This window comes from Salminus brasiliensis, chromosome 1 (assembly GCF_030463535.1).
Source record: "Salminus brasiliensis chromosome 1, fSalBra1.hap2, whole genome shotgun sequence".
Lineage (NCBI taxonomy): Eukaryota > Metazoa > Chordata > Actinopteri > Characiformes > Bryconidae > Salminus > Salminus brasiliensis.
Genome location: NC_132878.1, coordinates 20,361,292 through 20,381,008, shown reverse-complemented (window position 1 = coordinate 20,381,008; position 19,717 = coordinate 20,361,292). Strand labels below are relative to the sequence as shown.

Here is a 19,717-nt window from a genome sequence, read left to right as displayed (position 1 = left end):
GATTTTGTTGTGGGTGATGCTTAAAAAATCAGTTCATCTTTGGGCTGAGGCTAAGCACATTTTCCCCTTTCTTGTGTTCAGTCCTGAAACACACGCTTACTCCTCTACTTTATTCAAATGAATTTTGCTTCAGTGGAGGAGGAAATATCAGTAGAAATGCCGTAAAGGAAAGATAATACCCTGAACCTTCCTGTTTGTACAACTGGGTGCCACACAAAACAAAAGTGAAAGCAGTTCAGAAAGCAGGTCGGCAGCAGACTCGACAGCTTGAGCTCTTCCTGAAGGTAAGAGGAATGTGGAACCGATGATCGTAGTGTGATAAAAGAGCTGTTTAGTAAAGCAACACTGTCCAGAGAGGTTATTCTTGTCATTCCTGTTCAGTCATTCTAAGGTGTCGAGTTCATGCTGATAGTTCCGCGTAATGCTGAAACTGGAAGCCATTTAACGTGGCTTTACTTTCTGTTGTGGGTCACTTTCTGTCACGTGGGTCGTGGCAAAGACGAACGGGCGATTTTGGCTTATACAATATTAACTAATGTGAGCGTGACAACGGTTGACAAAGTACACGAATGATGTGCTTGCCTTCCTAAAACATTGCTCCCGAAACGGTAGAAAAAAATCTTTATCTACTCCTAACTCAACTGACCAAGCTGGACAACAGTTTAAAGCCAGCTTGACCACCTTAAAATTCAAAGAGATAAAATGAATAGATGACTCATTACTTCCCGAGGGAAAGCCACAGCAGCATCAAGTCAGTAAGAATGGTTAAAAAAAAATAAAAAATAAAAATAATAATAATAATAATAATAATAATAATAATAAATAAATAAAATAAAATAAAAAATAAAAAATAAATGAAAAAATAATTTATATATATGTATATATATGTATATATATATCTATATATATATATATATATATATATATATATATACATTGGAACCTTAATATCCTATATCCTATCTTAATACAGAAATACAAATAGGATAATAGAATATAATACAATAAATAACTAATTAAGAAATTTCCTTAATTCCCGAGTGAAAGCCACAGCAGCATAAATATATATATATATATATATATATATATATATATATACATAAAATATCACGGAATATCACGCGGAAATATCAGCATGAACTCGACACCTTAGAATGACTTAACAGGAATGACAAGAATAACCTCTGTATATATATGACTGTGACTGCTGTTATTATGGGTAATGGTAGTCTGTAGTTGGCGTCAGTATTGGTGAACAGTATAATGCTCTTTTTTTATCATACTTTCTTCCATTCTATAGATTGAGGCACCTGAAGGGGATACAACCATGAGCAGCAGTAAGTGTACTGATGTTAAGGTTTGATTTGGGTTTGGAATCAGTGATGGGAAAATAATGTTTTTGTGTGTTTTTCTTGTAGAAGTGGTTTATTATTTCACAGTTGTGACTGGACAAACACTACAAGTTCACAACACCATAAAGAAACATCTACATCAGAAAATACAGTTTCTGCGGCAGGCATTTATTGAGGAGGAAGCTGATGTCATTCTGCTTTTCTGCCCTGTTGTTTCTTGGGCTGAGAGCGATGTTAAAGCAGCACTACAAATGATTAGCTGTATTTCAGGTAAATATGTATTCATAAATTTATAAGGAACATTAGCATCGACCACACAGCTATTGCAAACTCATTGGAACATGGATTTGTAGTGGATTAAGGCTGAATGATGGAATTTGCTCTAATACAATAAATGGTAAAACCTTAGAAAACCCAATATTATGATGATACTAATGCCAGATCAAGTCTGTGGGTTCAAGTTTGGATGGTATTGACGTTAAACTGGGGTGTAGACGGCTCTGTTTATAACCTATAAACCTGACGTAGGCACTGATCAAAAGAAAATAGACAAATCTACAGGCAAAAGCCAATGACTTGAGAATAGAGAATGGTTGGATTAACAGAGAATGCTGAAGGCAGGACTCTGCTGGCAAAGTTTTTGCAGGACATGCTACCGAGGTAGTTCTGAAGGCAGTCCTGAAGAAACCAGACATCGTCCACAATGGCTCTCGTCTGCAGTTATACACTGTCTCGGAAGGTCATGTGGAGAAAGTCTCAGGTGTCTATACAAAGAAAAAAACAGTTAACTGCTACCTTGACTTGGACCTATTTTCATCATTGTTTCACTGGTCTGATTAAAAAAATGACATGAAAACAGGTTGTTACCGATAAAAGGAGAAGAACCATTTAACCAGGAAGGTCAGGCATTCAGAGGGCCCTTTGATTTGCCATGGTTTTATTGACCTTTATTTTCTTAAATAAAAAGTGTCTTAAAAAGAAAAAGAAACTATTGAAGAACCCAGTGTTTATGAGCACAACAGTGGCCAAAGTTTTTACTTTGTTTGCACTTCTTGTATGGCATATTTACTTAACTACAAATACCCATACTTTGATTTGACCTTGATGATTAGGGCCTTTTACCCCTCTGGCCCATGCCTAACATTAGGCATGGTGACAGAAGGTGCATGTTTATCTGCATCAGAGAGTCCTACTCTTATGACAGTACATCTCCATAGGGACAAGCAGTGTGTGTGCATTTGTACATCCGTGTCAGCAATGGGTGGAACTTAAAGTAGCTGAATGCAATCATTAGAAGGGATGTCCACAAACATTTGGACATATAGTGTACCTGTGCCTTCCAAAAGATCTGAATTAATTTAGTTTATACTTCTCAAAAATGTATTAGGCTTAGAAAGCCCTGATTTTTTTCCATCTCTAAAAATCATGAAAATAAACATATAGTGTATGCTTCTTAATACAATGAAATAGTGATTTTATTTTCTGCTTTTTTTCAGAAATCAAGACTGTTTTTCTAATTGTGCTCCATCACACAATTAATCCAGACTGCTCTGTACCAGACAGCAGCATATTTGTAACCAGACAAAATACAACCATATTAGACTTTCTGTTCAACGAAGACAAAGGATTATTAACATGTCATGTGAATGAAAATGCATTATTGAAGATCACGGACTGGCTGGAGTTCAAGGTAATGTTGTTTGTGTTTTACTGGGGAGTTTTTACTCTATGTCACTTCCCTGGCACCTACAGTACACTCACTCTTACAACTCTGGTCTATACCATCATTGAAGGCAGATCCTTTTGACAGTATTGCTTATTTCTGCAGGGGAAAGAAAGCCCTGAAGAAGAAATAAAAAGACTGAAACAAGGTCTTACAAGACTAAAAAGAGGTGAGTGGAGCATAAAGTTTTGATAAAACAATAGAGTGTAAAGTGCAACTGTAGCAGGATACATTTTACATGTTCAAGCTAGCCAAGACAAGTCTTCTTCATAAACGTACAGTGATCAGTGCACTAGTCGCCCCTTAGTGCTGCAGTATTTACATTTATTTTGCTTATTGTGAGGTCAGTCGCAATCCACATGTTAATGAGCTCATGCATAACAGTGACCAATGGGGTATGCACATCTTTTAATAAAGACTTGCCTGTGTGACCAAACATGTTAGAGAACATTATAGAAAAGCATTACATCCCTTTTGGCTTCTTAGCAGGACATTTACTGTTAGATTTAGTCAGGTGGGGATTTTGCGTAAGACAGGAGCTGGGTTTCCATTCAAACATTTAATACATTTTAAGCCCCTCCAGTGGGACATGGTTGGTATGGGCAGTGGTGGCTTGGCGGTTAGAGCACCGGGCAATTGATCCAGGCTGTGGGTTTGATATCTGGCCTTGGAAAGCTACCACTGTTGGGCCCTTGAGCAAGGCCCTTCACCCTGCCTGCTCCCTGGGCGCCACAGTGATTGCTGTTCTCCACTCCAGGAGCTTGTACTCACTTTCATTGCATGTGTTTGATTACTTGTGTGTATGTGTGTGCACACTGCACAAATGGGTTAAGGGTAGAGGCCAAATTCCATCTCTAACACAAATGGATGTCTTGGAAATCTTGAATGGTCCCACCCATGGGATTAAAATATTCAGCTTTGAATGTGTCGCAACAATCACCTTAAATTCCACTAGTTCAGAAAGCGTGTCTACAACACTGCCGAAACACAGCGTAACTTAACTTCCAGTCATACCGGTCACACACTTGCTCATTTAAGCTCTGAGCTTGATCCATGCTCGTTTAAGATCTGTGCTCAAAATACACTCCAGTGATGTGTGTTCTCTTATTATTCAATAAAACAGAGCGGCAGAGTTTTGCTTTAATGGCTGAGCCTCTGATAATGCTTTTAAATTTAATTTCATTTAAAATGACATTGTAAACAAGCATGACTGCCTTCACGAGTTGTTTTAAAGCTTCATACTAGAATTTTCTGTTCCACCTTAAATGGTACAGAAGCTATGGGCACCAGCATATAACTGTGCAATTTCTGTTTAATTCTGCTAGATAAGTGGCAAACGTTTTGCATTGTTTATTTTTCTTTAAAAATCACATTAGTCAGATTCAGTGAATAAGTCATGAATTGTCACTACTAAAAATGGGCAAAATGGTTATAATAAAAGAAAGGAATGCCACAATATTCATAATCTGATCTTGTCGGCACAGTTACTACCTGTTGAGTCCCCACATCAATCTTCAGATGACATACAGCCAAATTGCTGAGTAACAAAGTCTCAAACTCTCACTCCACTCATTTTTAAAGAACTCACTCTGTGCAGATTGTCACAAACAGCCAGAACTCAAGATATGAGCAGTTGCATAAGGTATCATGCAAACAGTAAAATACCTCAGTAATTGATGTTTAATGAAAGAAAAGATGTGTTACCATGACACTGTTCACTCTTTCCATCACTGTAAATCTGTTTTTAACAAATCTACCTCGCATCATCATTTGAATTTGCCTTATTTTACAATATAAAATCATAGCAATTTGTATTTGAGACCTTTAATAAGAAATGCGTTCATGTTTTACAGAGTTAACAAATAAGGACAAACAACTTAAAGAAAAAGATGAGCTCATACCTTACATAAACAGGCTGGAGAACAACTTGCAGGATGTGAATACCAAACTTGAAAAAATCACAACTCTTCAAGAAGATCATAATGCAAAACATGCAAAGGATGAAAAGTTGCTGGAAGATATTGCACAAGAATTAAAAGCCAGAAGTAAGTACTTCAACAAGAACAACGGTCATCTCAGGTTAGATGTTGAGGTAATTTTTCTACATTTACATTTACATTTATGGCATTTAGCAGACGATCTTATCCAGAGCGACTTACAAAGTGCTTTGCTGTTTACCCAAGAAAACCTTAGCTCATTAGAATAGACTAATAGTTCAAAGATACCTCTAAGCTTTAGACATTACTAAACACAAGACAATAAGGCGACCATAGTACTCTATTCTCTGAAGAGGTGGGTCTTCAGTCTGCGTTTAAAGACAGTGAGCAACTCTGCTGTTCGGACACCCAGGAGAAGTTCGTTCCACCACTTCGGTGCCAGGACAGAAAAGCGCCTGGACGCGTCTTTGGCGTCTTCCGCAGATTTTGAGGGATGGCGGGTCGAGCCGAGCCGTACTTGAAGCGCGAAGGGGTCTTGGTGCGGATCAGCTTTTGACCATTGCCATCAAGTATGGAGGGGCTGGTCCTTTCTTGGCTTTGTAGGCCAGTGTCAGGGTTTTAAATCTGATGCGGACAGCTACAGGAAGCCAGTGAAGAGAACGCAGCAGTGGAGAGACCTGGCTGAATTTAGGGACATTGAAGACTACCCGTGCCACTGCGTTCTGGATGAGTTGCAGGGGCCTGATGGTGCGCAGAGGGAGACCAGCCAGAAGAGAGTTGCAGTAATCAAGTCTGGAAGTGACAAGAGACTGAACAAGCACCTGGGTGACCTCTCTAGAGAGGAAGGGTCGAATTCTCCGGATGTTGTACAGGAGAAATCTGCAGGACCGAGTTACGTTTGCAACATGACTTGAGAACGATAACTAATCATCCATGACTACACCAAGGCTTTAAGCTTCTGTAGAAGGAGTGACCAGTGAGTTCTCAAAGGTTTTCTACAACTGTTCAAGTATTTTAAGTCAATCTTTTTTAAACCTTCTTTTCCAGGGTTGGAGACAAAAGCTTATTGTGGGAGCCAGTAGCTATACACAGAGCTGAACTCTAAACTTAAACTACAGAGAAAGTTACTGACTGAGAAATAAACTTCAACTCATAACTTGTGTTACCAAGAACAGACCAAAGGTCAGGCTCGAAGGAGTATACTCAAGATTTCAGCTAGTAAAAACACCTGATTGTAGCATGACAGACTCAAAACTCAAGACCATGGCATGCAGATTGAGCTCTTTTTTGCAGTTTGCTGACCAGGAGGCTGCTCTCTGCCTTCCTCTGGTGGCAGAGCAAGGCCATGCTGGCTGTCTGACTACAGTGTTTTTTTAGGATGAAAAGGGGTAAATGAACTGGGTGCAATATTCAGGTATATTCAGGTAGTCATTTGACTTAATTCTTTGGGCATATACTGTTACTGAACCAAGACCTGATCAACTGTAGCAGCCCTAGCTCAAAGCACTGCCCCCACCGGGTAGTACGGTAGGCACTAGGCATTATGAAAAAGCGCCCATCACCCTGAAAAAAGGGTAAATCTGGACTCATCCGACCACATGACCTTCTTCCGTTGCTTCAGTCAATCCAATATTTATGCTCCCTAGCAAATTTAAGCCATTTTTGAATGTGCGTGTTGAAATACTCTTACTTTCACTGTGAATCACAATCATTCAAGAGTTTTTTCCGACCCTATTCCTTTCTCGAAGATGATGTCTTCCCACTGTCCAGCCTTGGACAGTGAAAATTTTTTAAATAACTTGTTGCCAGCTCTTTCCTATTTGCTTAGTTAAATCCAAGTGGTGACCTTTTTTTTGGCAAGGCAAGGTATTATCCAACAAAAAAGTAGATCAGATTTCTGTGACAATAAATCCCAGCAATTCTGTAAAACTGTGGCAGTCATTTATGTGTGTTTCCTTTGGTTATTTCATTGTGTAATTTCAGGACAAATATCCAAATTTCCAGCAAGGAGAACACACAGTATGGAAGGATTACCTCCATTCAGTAAGTGATGGATTTTAATATGTACTGACACTAACTAAGCTGTTGTAAAGTACCTCATGTGTTGTTAAAGGGGAACATTTACAGTTATTCACAGCTTTCTGTAGAAAACTGCATTGTCATGCTAGAGTAAAATGATGCCAAGATTTGGGATGTTCTCCATCACAGCCATTTCAGAGCCAATCTAGCTCATCCCCCTTAAACCTTAAAAGGAAACGTGTACATCCCCAAACAAGAATCTAGTTCATATATCTAGTTCTGACATATATGTAATCATGTCATAGTACACTATATGTCCAAATGTTTGTGGACACTCTTATTAATGAATGTATTTAGCTACTTTAAGCTACTTTAATGCAAATTCACACACAGCTTGTCTAGCCCTTGTAGAGCGACATTGCCAATAGAATAGGACACCCTTGAGCGATATAAAGCCCCCAACATTGAACAGTGGAGCAGTGGAACTGTGTTCGCTGCGATGTTACCTGTGTGATGAGTTGGGGAGTCTAGGATGAGTTAGGCTGGCAATTAACCTACATCCTGACATCACTAACTCTCTTGTCATTGCATGCAATCAAATACTCACAGCAGTGCTCCAAAAGCTAGTAGAAAGCCTTCACTGGACAGTACAGGCTTCAACAAAAGCAGGATAAACTTTGCAAAAATGCTAAAATTAGTTTTCAAATCATATGCATCTGTTTATTGTTTCTTTTTTGTTTTGTTTTTTGCTTTTTCAAGTAAGTGGAGAATTCCTTGCTCCAGAGCTCAGACTGGTGCTGCTGGGGAAGACTGGATGTGGGAGGAGTGCAGCAGCAAACACCATCATGGGCAGAGAGGAGAAGAGCCAGGCTGAAGCATCTGTAGTGAGGCAGCAGAGTAAGAGCAGACAGGTTAAGGTGGCAGGGAGGAAGGTGACTATAGTAGACACTACTGACTGGTTCAAATCTGAACTCTCTCTGGAGGAACTGAGGCAGGATGTGGGACTGTGTGTCCATCTGTCTGCCCCAGGACCCCACGCCTTCCTTTTAGTCATACCAGTAAAGCAGTCTACAGGAAAGGAGAGAGGAATGCTGGAGAAAATGGAGGAGATATTTGGAGAGAGATGTTGGAGGAACACCATGATCCTTTTCACTGTCACTGATGAAGTCCAAAAGCAGACCCTTGAAGAGTTGGTCCAATCAGGAGACCAGGAGGTTCAGAGACTAGTAGAGAAATGCGGGAACAGATTTCATTGTCTCAACATTAAGAACAGTGAAGATGGTTCTCAGGTGTCAGAGCTGCTGGAGAAGATCGAGAAGATGGTTAAGGGAAACAGGCAGAAATTCTACAGCAGTGACATCTACCTAGAAACAGATTCTCAGATTAAAGCAATGGAGAGGAAGATCAAGATGGAAAGAGAAGAGGAAAAGCTACAGAAAGAGAAAGAACTGAAAAAGAAGCAAAACAGTGAGTTGCAAAACTCTTTAAGAAAAATTGAAGGAGCGATCCAGGAACACGAAGGAAATATCCGACAACTCAATGGTCGAATCGCTAAACTGGAGCGACAGATGACAGAGGAGGAGGATGAAGAGGAAAGGAGAAAAGCTGAGAGAGAACTGACAGCAGATGTAGAGCAGAAAACAGAAATGGAAGAAAAGATCAGGAGACTGATAGAAAGTAGAGACAGGGAGAGGATTGAGATGGAGGAGAGACACAGACAGGAGGTGGAGGAGATCAGGGAGACATATGAAGGAGAAGCCAGAATGAAAGCAGAGCGAAAACTCATGAGGATCATCCTGTCTGAACTCCAGAGAAACATCTTGGCCTCTAAGTCAAAGATGCAGGAAGGGTTCTGCAAGCAGATTGAGGAAAAAGACAGAGAGCTCGAGATGTTAAAGCAGAGACTCTCAGAACTTACACAGGCTGAATCACCTCTTACAGAAGTCAGCCAGACATCTGAAAGTGAGGGAACAGTAGGGGAAAGACATAGAGGAATGTTCAGGTTATTTCATTGGCTTTTTAGGAGGTAAGCAGCATCAGCAATGAGTAAGAGTATTTTCAGTGATTTATTGCCTGTGTGCACAGTGTACAAAGTCCACTGGTTTGTTCTGTATCATGTAGGGAGGATAAATCATTACATGAGAAATAGATTTGTACCTAAAGCAGTGCTTAGATCTAGAAGAAGTCAAAGATAATTGATGGCCCTTAATAGGGCTAATGATTCAAATGAATATCATTAGATTAGACCACCTGTAGCTTGGAGGTTACCACCTTGTCTAGTATTTGCCTATGAAAGGAAGGTTAGAAATAGAGTGGTCACATTGCCAGTCAGTAGTCAGCACCATGCTCTCAGGTTTATGCACAAAGTCAGTTCTTTAAAATACTTGTCGCAGGCTGCAGCACTGACCCTTTTAGCATAGTTCGGGAGCTAGATGGTCTGTTGTTGTACATTCTCTGAGCAACATGTTGAATAAAGAGTTCAAACGCCCCACCTTTTGTCATGTGCACTTCTTACCCACACCACTTGCCCACATGTTGCCAAGAAGGGCAGTTTATAAGCACAAGAACAGCGAGAAAAGCGAGGTGAGCGAGCTACTAGCCCTATGGCTAACACCCTAAACATTAGCCTCGGAAAGCAGGGAAGCAGAAACACGACACAAAAGGGAGTAAGAATTTAATGTAGTGTAATAATACAGTGTAATTCCACCATAATCCAAAGATTTTATACAAAAAAGTAGTGATACATGCTTGTCAGCAGATGGCACTGTTCCCATTCTTGCAGCATTCTTGTGCATATTTGTCAAGAAGAATTTAAATTCTCCAACTTCCACACAAAATTATGTTTTCTCATAGGATTTCCTGATACATTCATTCATTTTGCCTAGCACATGTCGTAGGTTTCCAGTGCCAGAGAAAGCAAAGCAGCCCCAGAGCATCACTGAGCCACCACCATGCTTCACTGTAGGTTAGGTGCTCCTTTCAGCGTATGCTTCATTCCATAGCAGAAATACGAAAATTCTGTGGCTTATTTATTTAGTTTTGAGCGGATTAGAGCTGACTATTCTTCTGCTTTTGGGACAGTAGAGTTGTACGGGTTGTACTCCATAGACACACCTTGATGAGTTAAAGCAGAACGAGTTCAGCAGGCAGATGGAGGAGAAGGATAAAGAGCTCGAGCTGCTAAGACAGAAAGTCTCTGCGCTTACAGGTAGCCGATGAGACGTTTTTTGAAGGCAGCTCAGAGGAAGAAGGAACAAGAGCAGAAGGACTTAGTGGAATTTAAAAACTGCACTTGCAGTGGTTTGGTAGGAGATAAATAATCATTACAATCTATATATCTATTCCTTGAGGCACGGCATGTTGTGCTTGGAGATGGACCAATCAATACTGATCGAGGGCAAGGCTGGATGCCACATTAACCATTGCACACATCACATCATCATCATGTTCCACCATCATCATGCATCATGTTCCTGTACCATGTCTCAAAATGAAATGTGCCCTTGTCTTTTTAAAACCCTGTCAAACTCTGAGCAGCAACTGGTAGAGCTTGTCAATTTCTTTTGTCAAAAACTGTTGAGCTATAAGTGTCATTATGCACAGATACTCACTGACACACTGATACTCACTGTAGTGGGCTGTGTGAGGGGTGTTTGGTTAGCAGTGTTAAAAGTCTTTACTTTGTGTCCTCCACCAGACAGAATTAGGTTTCCGCATTCTACAAATCTGTCGGTTTGAGTGAAATACAGTAAAGGAAAAAAATGCCAGATCTTTCACACCTGCTATTTTGCTTCAGACCAAACGGAAAAGTCTGAAGGTCAAACAAGGTAGGTGTAAAAGCACCCTAAGAATAAAAAGCCATATATTGTTTTGGCTGCTAAATGGTAACACTGCAGCACTTATCAGTCAAAATACGCCAACTGAAGATCCATCAGTTTATCCCATCTTATGTCTTGTCTTGTGTCCAGGTGTTGGCCCAGTTTACTGTCCAGTAGCCTGTTTTGTCTTCTGTCTAGAGCTATGTCCAGCATTCCCAGATCCTTTCAGTTTCAGTTTCTTGTCTTGCCTCCTGGTCAGTCCAATGTCCAGCCTTCTGTTCAGTCTCTGATTCTGACACCTGTCTAGCCCTTGGTCCCTTACCTATCCTGTCTTAATTCCAGCCTCTCATCTGGGCTAGCTTCTCAGAACAGCCTCTTTGGTCATTTTTCTCTGTCCTAGACCTGTCGTGTCATCCATGTTCCCACTTCTGAACTGCTACTACAGTAGTAGTACTGTACTGTACTATATTGTATAAGCCATTCAAAAGTGGGAACATGAATGACCCGACAGGTCTAGGACAGAGAAAAACAGTTTCTACACTCCCTCCACCATGCTTTACAGTTCGGATGAGGTTTTAGTCATGGCATAAGTATGCAGTGTTTTGGTTCATACACAATTTCCATTTTTAATCTTATACTTATATATAGGGAATTGAAAAAAAAACTTTAACATTTAACATTGATTGCTTGATATTAGATATTTCTTTGTATTTAGTATACCCTGAAATGAATAATCCAGCCAGTTAAATTATGTCTGTACAAGAACATTCACATTACAAAACAGGAAAACATGCAACAAATCCACCTACTGCAGGCCACAGAGCATAGTCTCAAGCAGAGAGTTTGTTGGTTTTGTTTATGGTGTTTAAATAACCATTGCTTTTAAACTCATCTTATTGATCTATGCATTCATACTAAATATGCAATAAAGACCTTAAGAGTTGTTCAGATGTTTTGCATTGGCATCATTTTTATTTTGTTGGGGTTTTGTCCTGTTTTTTTGTTTTGTTTTGTTTTTTTTAGCAACCTACACATTATATGTGATATAGGAAAATATCACCAAATCTACCCACCTAAATCCCACCTGAATATAAGAAATATTGGGGATGAGGTAGAGTGGTGATCATTCAACATTCTGACCTCATTAATGCTTTTGTCACTGAATGCAATCGAATCCTCACAACACTGTTCCAATCCCAGGACAGTAGAGACAGTTACTCCAACAAAAGCAGAATCAACTCTTTATTTTAATACCCTATCAGAAGAAACAATGAGCAGCTGTTCGCACTGTAAAACTGTAAATGCACATATTTTATTTACAACACACTTATTGTACATCTTTGAACAACCTGAAAATAAAACAATATGAAAAAGGAACAGCTTTGAATTTCTGTGTGGAGAAACGGATGTGTCTCGTTTATTTTTGATGGTTCAGTTCGGTATTTACCACTATGCAGCAACTGCCAGAACATAGTACTAGATTACCAAGAGCACATCCTGCCACCTTTGGGCCAATTCACTCACACATTATCGACAGCTTGATATACTGAAGACCTAGCACTAAAGGCCTATCCTTACAAGTATCAAAGAACATTCTGTATTCTGTAATTCAGTAATTCTAACAATTCTAACAAATTGTTAATATTTTGCTTAACTTTTCCCAAGCAAATGATCATATTTAGTGTTAAGACAATTATGTGAGAATTTAATCACAGGGTAAAATGAGGTTCTTCTCCCAAATATTGTATTAATTAAGAATTACATTACTAAAAAAATTTATTTGTGGGAACCTTAAAGCATTCTTTTAATTGTTTAGTTGGCGCCTCCGCCGGGTCATAAATGGACACAAACAACAGAGGAGTTGACGTGTCCTTCCTCTGGCTTCTTCCTGACCACCATGTCTGGTCTCCCCTTCTTTGCCAACTTCTCTCTTCTCAACCTCCCCTCTTTCTTGATCTCCTTTAGTTCTTTTTTTCATCACCATCATCTGATTCTGCTTCTGATAATCTTTGCACTTCATTTTGACTTTCCTCTACTCCTTCCCTCTCTCCAAATGCCACTGCACCCATTCCTTTTTCTTGTTGTTCTTCTTCACCTGCTTCTGTGTCTTCCATATTCTTTAAAGCTGTCTGATAATCTTGTTCCAGTTGTCTGTACATTTCCTGGAGTTCAGCCAGTCTCTGTTTCAGGGTCAATAATTCTCTGTCCTTTTCCCCCATCTTCACAAGGAACTGTTTCTGCATCTTTGAGATAAGAACCCAAACTGTTCGGTGGAGTTCAGGCAGGATGATCTTCATGAGATTTCTCTCTGCCTCCAGTCTGGCTTCTCCTTCATACATCTCCATGAGCTCTTTCATCTGTTGTCTGTGTCTCTCCTCCATCTCATTTTTCATTTTGTCCCGGGACATCTTCAGTTCTTTCAGTTTTAGTTCAGTCTCTTCCCTCAGCTGAATTTCTGTTTTCAGTTTCATCTCCAACTCTCTTTTGGTCTCATCATTTCTCTCTTCTTTCAATAATCTATCAAATTCAGTTATTTGTTCCTCATGTTGCTGTAGCCTCTTCTCAAGCTCCTGGATTTGCTCTGTTATGCTCCTTAAAGCATCATGGACATCCTTATCTAGTTTATCTTTAAATTTCTGTATCTCTCTCCTTTTATTCTCTTCTCTTTCTTTAGTAATTCTTTTCTCCATTTCCCTGATCTCATAGTAGATATCACTGCTGTAGAAACCCTCTTCATTTCCTTTAACCATCTCCTCAATCTTCTCTAGCAGCTCTGAGACTTGAGAACCATCCCCTCTCTCCATAGTGTTAAGACAGTGAAATCTGTCTTGACATTTCTCTACAAGTCTCTGGATCTCCTCATCTCCAGAGTTTAGCAGTTCTTCAATGTCTTTCTTTTGTTGTTCATCAGTGACAGTGAAAAGAATCATGGTGTTCCTCCAACATCTCTCCCAAAAGATCTCCTCCATTTTCTCCAGCATCCCTATCAACTCTCCTGTAGACTGCTTCACTGGGATGACTAGGAGGAAGGCATGGGGTCCTGGGGCAGACAGACGGACACACAGTCCCACATCCTGCCTCAGTTCCTCCAGACACTGTTCAGAACAGAACCAATCTGGAGTGTCCACCACAGTCACATGCCTGCCAGCTACCCTCCCCTTCCTGCTCTCACTCTGCTGCCTCACTGTAGAAGCTTCAACCTGGCTCCTCTTCTCTCCACCTAGGATGGTGTTTTCTGTTGCACTTTTCTCACATCCACTTCTCCCCAGCAGCACCAGCCTGAGTTCTGAAGGGGGAACTGACTCTGAAGGGTCTGCACTAGATTCTCCATCCACTGTGAAATAAAAACAAGTTCTAGGTTGTTTACAATATTTAGACATTTATTAACATTATGTGGTTTGATATAGCAGGCCCACTTCCATTCCCAGTATTGGTCTTTCTGCACAGTTGTTTCCCTTCCCCTCACAAATAATCAGTCTAAAAATAATGTAAATAATAAAATAGGTGTATTAAAGCTGCCTGTTTTTTTTCCTTTATTACAAAAATGAATTAAATTATAGCAAATAATAACAGTTACTGAATTAAAAGCCTGTTAAACTGAACACATAACATTGTTGGCTTGCTCATTACCTATTGACAAAAATAGTTTTGGCAAGTTTACAATATTTTTTAAATTTAGAAACATATGTACATTTCCACTGAATTTCCAATCAAACTAAAATCAGATGAATCAATGAATACGTTTGAAGCAGAAAACACAAGCTGATTAATTTAGTGTTGCAAGACAAGGCACAGATCCTCTCTTCTACCCAACTTGAGCTAATCTTTGCAGTTGCCTAATTATAAAGACAGGCACGCCTTTGTTAAATATCTTCGATGTTGTTTTTATTTTTATTTTAATCTGTAAGAGGTTTCAGTAAAACTGGACAACATTTATATATACTTCACATTTAATAAAGTGTAAAATATAGTCAGGTTGCTGGAGCAAACTAAGTACATGAAACATCTGTTCATGTCTTACATGGAGTGGATTTAAAACACAAATCAATTAATATAATACATTATTTAAGTAATAAGACCCACATAGGTAAAATGGTATGGCAGAGGTGCTGCCAGGGATTTTGGAAAACAGAATTCAGTGTACAAGACTTCTGTATTAGCTTCTCCAGCATAGAAGCAGATCCTCCTACTCTCTCAGTCAATGAAAAATGATTAATAAATAAATTCACTCTTTACAAATGTTAACAGAAAACGCTTAAACAGCCAAGTATCAAACAGCATAGTCATATAGTAACTTACAATTTGGAGGTAGTTCTACACTTCTTGTTTTTTTGATTGGTGTAACTGTATCTGTTGAGTCTGTGGACCCTGAAATAAACAAAGAATACTAAAACACACATGTAACATTGAATGAATCCGTTATTTTAGTTACCTATTTTTTAACTCACCAGTAGTCTGTGGGTCCTCCGGCTGTTTAAATCTTTCCATGTCAGTCAATAAATCACGTATCTTTTGATCTAAAATAGTATGGTTAAACAAAAGAAAAAATAATGTAGATTCAAAATATTTTAATTTCTTCTCTTAGATTTGATTGTTTTTATCTCTTAAACATAAATTTCTTCTCCTAAATTTCACAGTTGTTCCTTGAAATGTTTTCCTCTCTTAAAGTTTCTCTTAATACTGTTTCTTTTTTCAGTCGATATATGTACATGAATTTGCCCCGCACACAGCCCACACTTTCACATTCTCTCTCTCTCACATGAGCCTTACCTTTCTCTGCTAAAATCTGTTGCAGTTGATGCAGTTGATCATCTTTATGTTCCAGTTCTTTCAAAACTTTATCCAAATCCATTCTGGCCTTCTTCAGTCGCTCCTGCTCTTCTTGCCTTTCCTCATTGATTCGTTTAAAAAGCTCAAGGATATTGCTTGCCTTAAACTCTGAAAATGATTAGCATAATCAGAAATCACAAAAAAAAAACATTCTAATGTGTAACAAAGGCTCCCAAATTTTCAGATTTTTGGCTTGAACAGACAGCTATTAGTATAGAACCATTACATTATATGGATGTTCTTCAGACTTGCACAGATCATTAATTTCTACTAATACATGTTGTTAAAAATACAGTTTTTAACAAAATAAGTGCTATGCACCAGTTAGCAGAGCAGATTCCTCCATTTTCATTCTTTCTGCTTCGGTCCATGTTGCCTCCACCTGTGTGAATAATAAAGTGTGAAAATGTATTTAATTGTTTTTGTTTATAATTAGTTCAGATGCCTAGAGTGGACAAAACATGCAACAGTATTTCAAGTGGATACATATTACATTGAGAAAAGCAGTAAACTGGTCCCATTTCAACTGGACTACAACTGTTAACTGTTGTTAGATTAAGGCATTTTAAACCATGTCAGAAAACACTTTATAACTGAATACTCACCTTCACCAGTTTATGTATCCAGCCATAGACATGACTGACTACGGAATAAGAACATGAGAAATACTTCACAAAAGGACTAAATATTAACTCACACATGAATCATTTTTAACTTTTCAAATTCAACAACTGAAAGAGCCAGCTGTGGAGAAGATATGGCTATGCTAGCATAGATGGAACAAAATGAACCTTTTATTTTGTTTTAACCCATTTACAAACATGTTGAAGTTGGAAAACAAGAATAGAAATAAAAACTTTTTAAATATAATTAAATATTTACACAATAAAGGGCAGGTAGTGCCCCTAGTAGTTGATATGACAGTTGATCTTGATGATGATTTTATAGTAATAAATGTAATTATGGATTTATAGATACATTAATTGCATTTTGCCATTATCTATGTTTTGCCTTGAAGGGATCTATGTTTTTTGTGAACCTTACCCAGAATCACTTAATCATTAACTAATGAAACACTGCTTTAACTAGTAGCAATGTTGTATCTGTAGCATGTTATATATGTAAGCTAGTTGCGTCCTGCATCAACTGTAAAACTTTGAACATTAAGTTTCAGAAAACATGTTGAGTTCTGCAAAAAGGGACTTTATTCTGCTTTGCTTTCTGAAATCTGATAATAGTGGTGTTATAGTGGCATTCCAGACTTTTGTAACTTTATTCTAAATGAAATTAGAAATGAACTGGGTGCTGCATATGATTGTTATACACACTAAAATAATCTGGTTTAAAGTCTGTTTAAAGTCAATTATTTAGATTGAACTTTTGGTTGTTAAGTTTCCATTTTTGTCTTTTCACGTTCAACATACCAACTGATGCTGGAATACTTACTCTCTACAGCTACAGTTATCTCTTCTGTTCTGAAGATACTCTTTACTTGGCACGTATAATGTCCCGAATCCAACTCTTCACAGTTTCTCAGTTGTAAAGACACATCTCCTCTCTCTAGCTCCTCCTTGAACAGGTTCACTCTGCCCTCATAGCCCCGCCCCACAGTCACCTGCCTGTACTTATAGAGGCAAATACAGGCTGTCTCCTTAAACCACCTGATCTCCATTGCAACAGCATTGCGCTCAGGAGACAGGTGACAGGGCACTGTAACAGTAGAGCCAATGGACTCAATTTGATCACAGCGGATGACAAGTTTAAACTCATCTGTGTGGAAAACATACACACACACACACACACACACACACACACACACACACACACATGCATACATACTTGAAGTTAAAGTAACTATTAATTTCATGCTACAAAGTGATTTTACTTAAAAAAAATCTTATTTCCCAAGTAGAAGAGTACGTACATTCTGAGGTTCAGGATCAAAAGCTAATGTTGTTAAGTAATTTTTGCCAGAAATGGGCTAGTTTGTTACATTTGTTTTTATTAATATATTGAAATTATTTAATTAAATATATTAACATTTCATTTTGGTTGCACAATTGGTAGAAGTTTTTTTTCACAATGCACTATAAAATGAGACTAAAATTAATCCATACAGACGAATGTGTGAAAAAGGAGAAGTGAACAGAAGACCTACACAAATGTCATAAACAAATGTGTATCATAATATTAGCTTTATTATTGCAGCAAACTGGGCATACCTTGGATTGAAGCTGCCATTCTTATATGTAGAAGATTCTGACAGGAGAACTGGAGGGAGAAAGAAACACATCCAAGTGTAAATCTATGTTAAATTTCAAGAAACATAAACTGTTGTTGATTGTTGATAACCCTAGTGTGATACCAAAAGTATTTTGAAAATGACACAACACTAGAACTGTTATTATCAATACAAAAACTGTACTTCTTTATAACATTCATTAGATATTATTACATTACATTACATTACATTACTTTATCTGAAAATGTGGATGAAACAGGTTGTTGAGAGGGATAGCTTGTAAAATTGGGGGTTTTGTAATGAAAACACGGCTGGTAAAACGAAACTGTTTCATGTATCTGTTATGAATTCTTAGACTATAGTAGTTCAGTAATAAATATACACATTCTAATGTTAAGTATGGTCTTTAAAAAAAATACTATAATTAAACAGTTTTTGTTTTAACAATTAATCTCTTAAGTAAAAATCAACATGGAATTGCCTATTATTTACAGGTCAACATGCACAAAACTACATGAGCTAGATTAATTATGCTATTAGTAATGGAATATATTAATTGTGAGTAAAGTATGCCAAAGTTTTCACTTTGGTTTTTCAGTTAGAAATAAATGGATATTACATGATAACCTTCAATTGTGTGCTAGTTTACATTCAAAATAAGACACTCCCATTTTTTCCAATGATCATCTTGATTGCTGTGGCCTGTTACTTACCATTAGAGTACCTTCTGGACTTTGGTAGAGGTCAGCAAAAATGGCATAAAATGTCTTTGCTGCTTATGAGTTTAATCTTACATCAAATCTAAGTAGTTGCAATTTTTGAAGGCCACTAAAATATAAGCTGATTAAACTTATCAAAACAAAATCAAACTTGAGGCCTTTAGCAAGTTAATGTCAGAATGCAGAGCAGACACACCTCCCTTTTCACTTCAATTAAGGTTTTAAACAAAGTCATGGTCCATAGATTAATTTGTACCTGATTATTCCTAACTGAAAAACAACACTTCTGGTCCTTTCTTCATATATTTGAGACCTTGTTGCTTCTGGTACAAAGTCCTTTTATTCGGAGATCGGATCTAGGTTTAGAGATCAAATATAGATGTCAATCTAGACTTTCTTTTCTCTGTTTTGTAAACCATGCTGTAATAATATTAACAAAATAGACCGTTTTCTGCAACAATCTGCACTACGCCCATAGCATCGTTCAGGAAGTAACCACATAACATTTGCTTTCACCGGATGCCTTTGAAGGTCTTAGGGTATCATATGCAGGCTTACTTTTTTTGCTCTCTGTCGCACTGCAGAATGGCACAGTCCAAAACAACAAGTCACATAAGAAAGACTTTAGCTGAGGCCATAGATTAAAATTGTCAGCGCAATATATGACTATGCGAATGTCTTTTAAAACTAGCCACTAAGTGCCACAGGTACTAGTTGTATATCATCCACCATCCACTATGTAGCAGTACTTTGGTAGGAGATCAATTTACAAACCAAAAGAGGGAAAACACAAGGTGGCAGATAGGCTTAGTGTGGCTAATTTCAGGCCTCTTATTTGAGGAACTTTAGGTTCTAATATATTCTAATATATTATATTGTAATATATTGTATTGTAAGTTTGATATTGTTTAATTGTTTATATATTCAGTCAAGCTTTGTGTATGTTTTTCATTTGACGTTTTCTCGTGTTTTCCTCCCTTTGCACTTCTTACAATCAAATTGTCTCCTCATGTGGACTTTGGGACAAACTTGACACTCAGGGGACTTAGTGGGACAAAGTCAAGTCAAGTCAAGTCA

The 19,717-nt window shown here is 38.1% G+C and overlaps 2 protein-coding genes across 2 annotated transcripts; one reads left to right on the top strand and one right to left on the bottom strand.

Annotated features, from left to right (window-relative positions):
* Nucleotides 1-224: 224 nt before the first annotated feature.
* Nucleotides 225-9,519, top strand: LOC140573933 (uncharacterized). Its single transcript, XM_072693567.1, has 8 exons — nucleotides 225-284; nucleotides 1,301-1,337; nucleotides 1,419-1,622; nucleotides 2,849-3,042; nucleotides 3,181-3,244; nucleotides 4,929-5,120; nucleotides 6,996-7,055; nucleotides 7,791-9,519. The coding sequence occupies exons 2-8, from the start codon at nucleotides 1,328-1,330 to the stop codon at nucleotides 9,059-9,061; spliced, it is 1,995 nt and encodes a 664-aa protein (XP_072549668.1). The 5' UTR covers nucleotides 225-284; nucleotides 1,301-1,327; the 3' UTR covers nucleotides 9,062-9,519.
* A 2,638-nt stretch (nucleotides 9,520-12,157) lies between these two features.
* Nucleotides 12,158-17,947, bottom strand: LOC140550548 (uncharacterized). Its single transcript, XM_072674341.1, has 8 exons — nucleotides 17,902-17,947; nucleotides 17,126-17,449; nucleotides 16,285-16,322; nucleotides 16,001-16,061; nucleotides 15,620-15,787; nucleotides 15,298-15,366; nucleotides 15,149-15,217; nucleotides 12,158-14,183 (listed from the first exon to the last, which is right to left on the bottom strand). Exons 1-8 carry the CDS (start codon nucleotides 17,918-17,920, stop codon nucleotides 12,811-12,813), a joined length of 2,121 nt encoding a protein of 706 aa, XP_072530442.1. The 5' UTR covers nucleotides 17,921-17,947; the 3' UTR covers nucleotides 12,158-12,810.
* Between the last annotated feature and the right edge of the window lie 1,770 nt (nucleotides 17,948-19,717).

Bases quoted from the DNA above. Each gene is read 5' to 3' on its own strand.
- LOC140550548 (XM_072674341.1), bottom strand. The intron at 16,062-16,284 runs GTGAGTATTCAG...TTATTCACACAG, and splicing joins GGATACATAAACTGGTGAAG to GTGGAGGCAACATGGACCGA. The intron at 15,788-16,000 runs GTGCATAGCACT...AATCATTTTCAG, and splicing joins GGAATCTGCTCTGCTAACTG to AGTTTAAGGCAAGCAATATC.
- LOC140573933 (XM_072693567.1), top strand. The intron at 1,623-2,848 runs GTAAATATGTAT...GCTTTTTTTCAG, and splicing joins AATGATTAGCTGTATTTCAG to AAATCAAGACTGTTTTTCTA. The intron at 7,056-7,790 runs GTAAGTGATGGA...TGCTTTTTCAAG, and splicing joins GGAAGGATTACCTCCATTCA to TAAGTGGAGAATTCCTTGCT.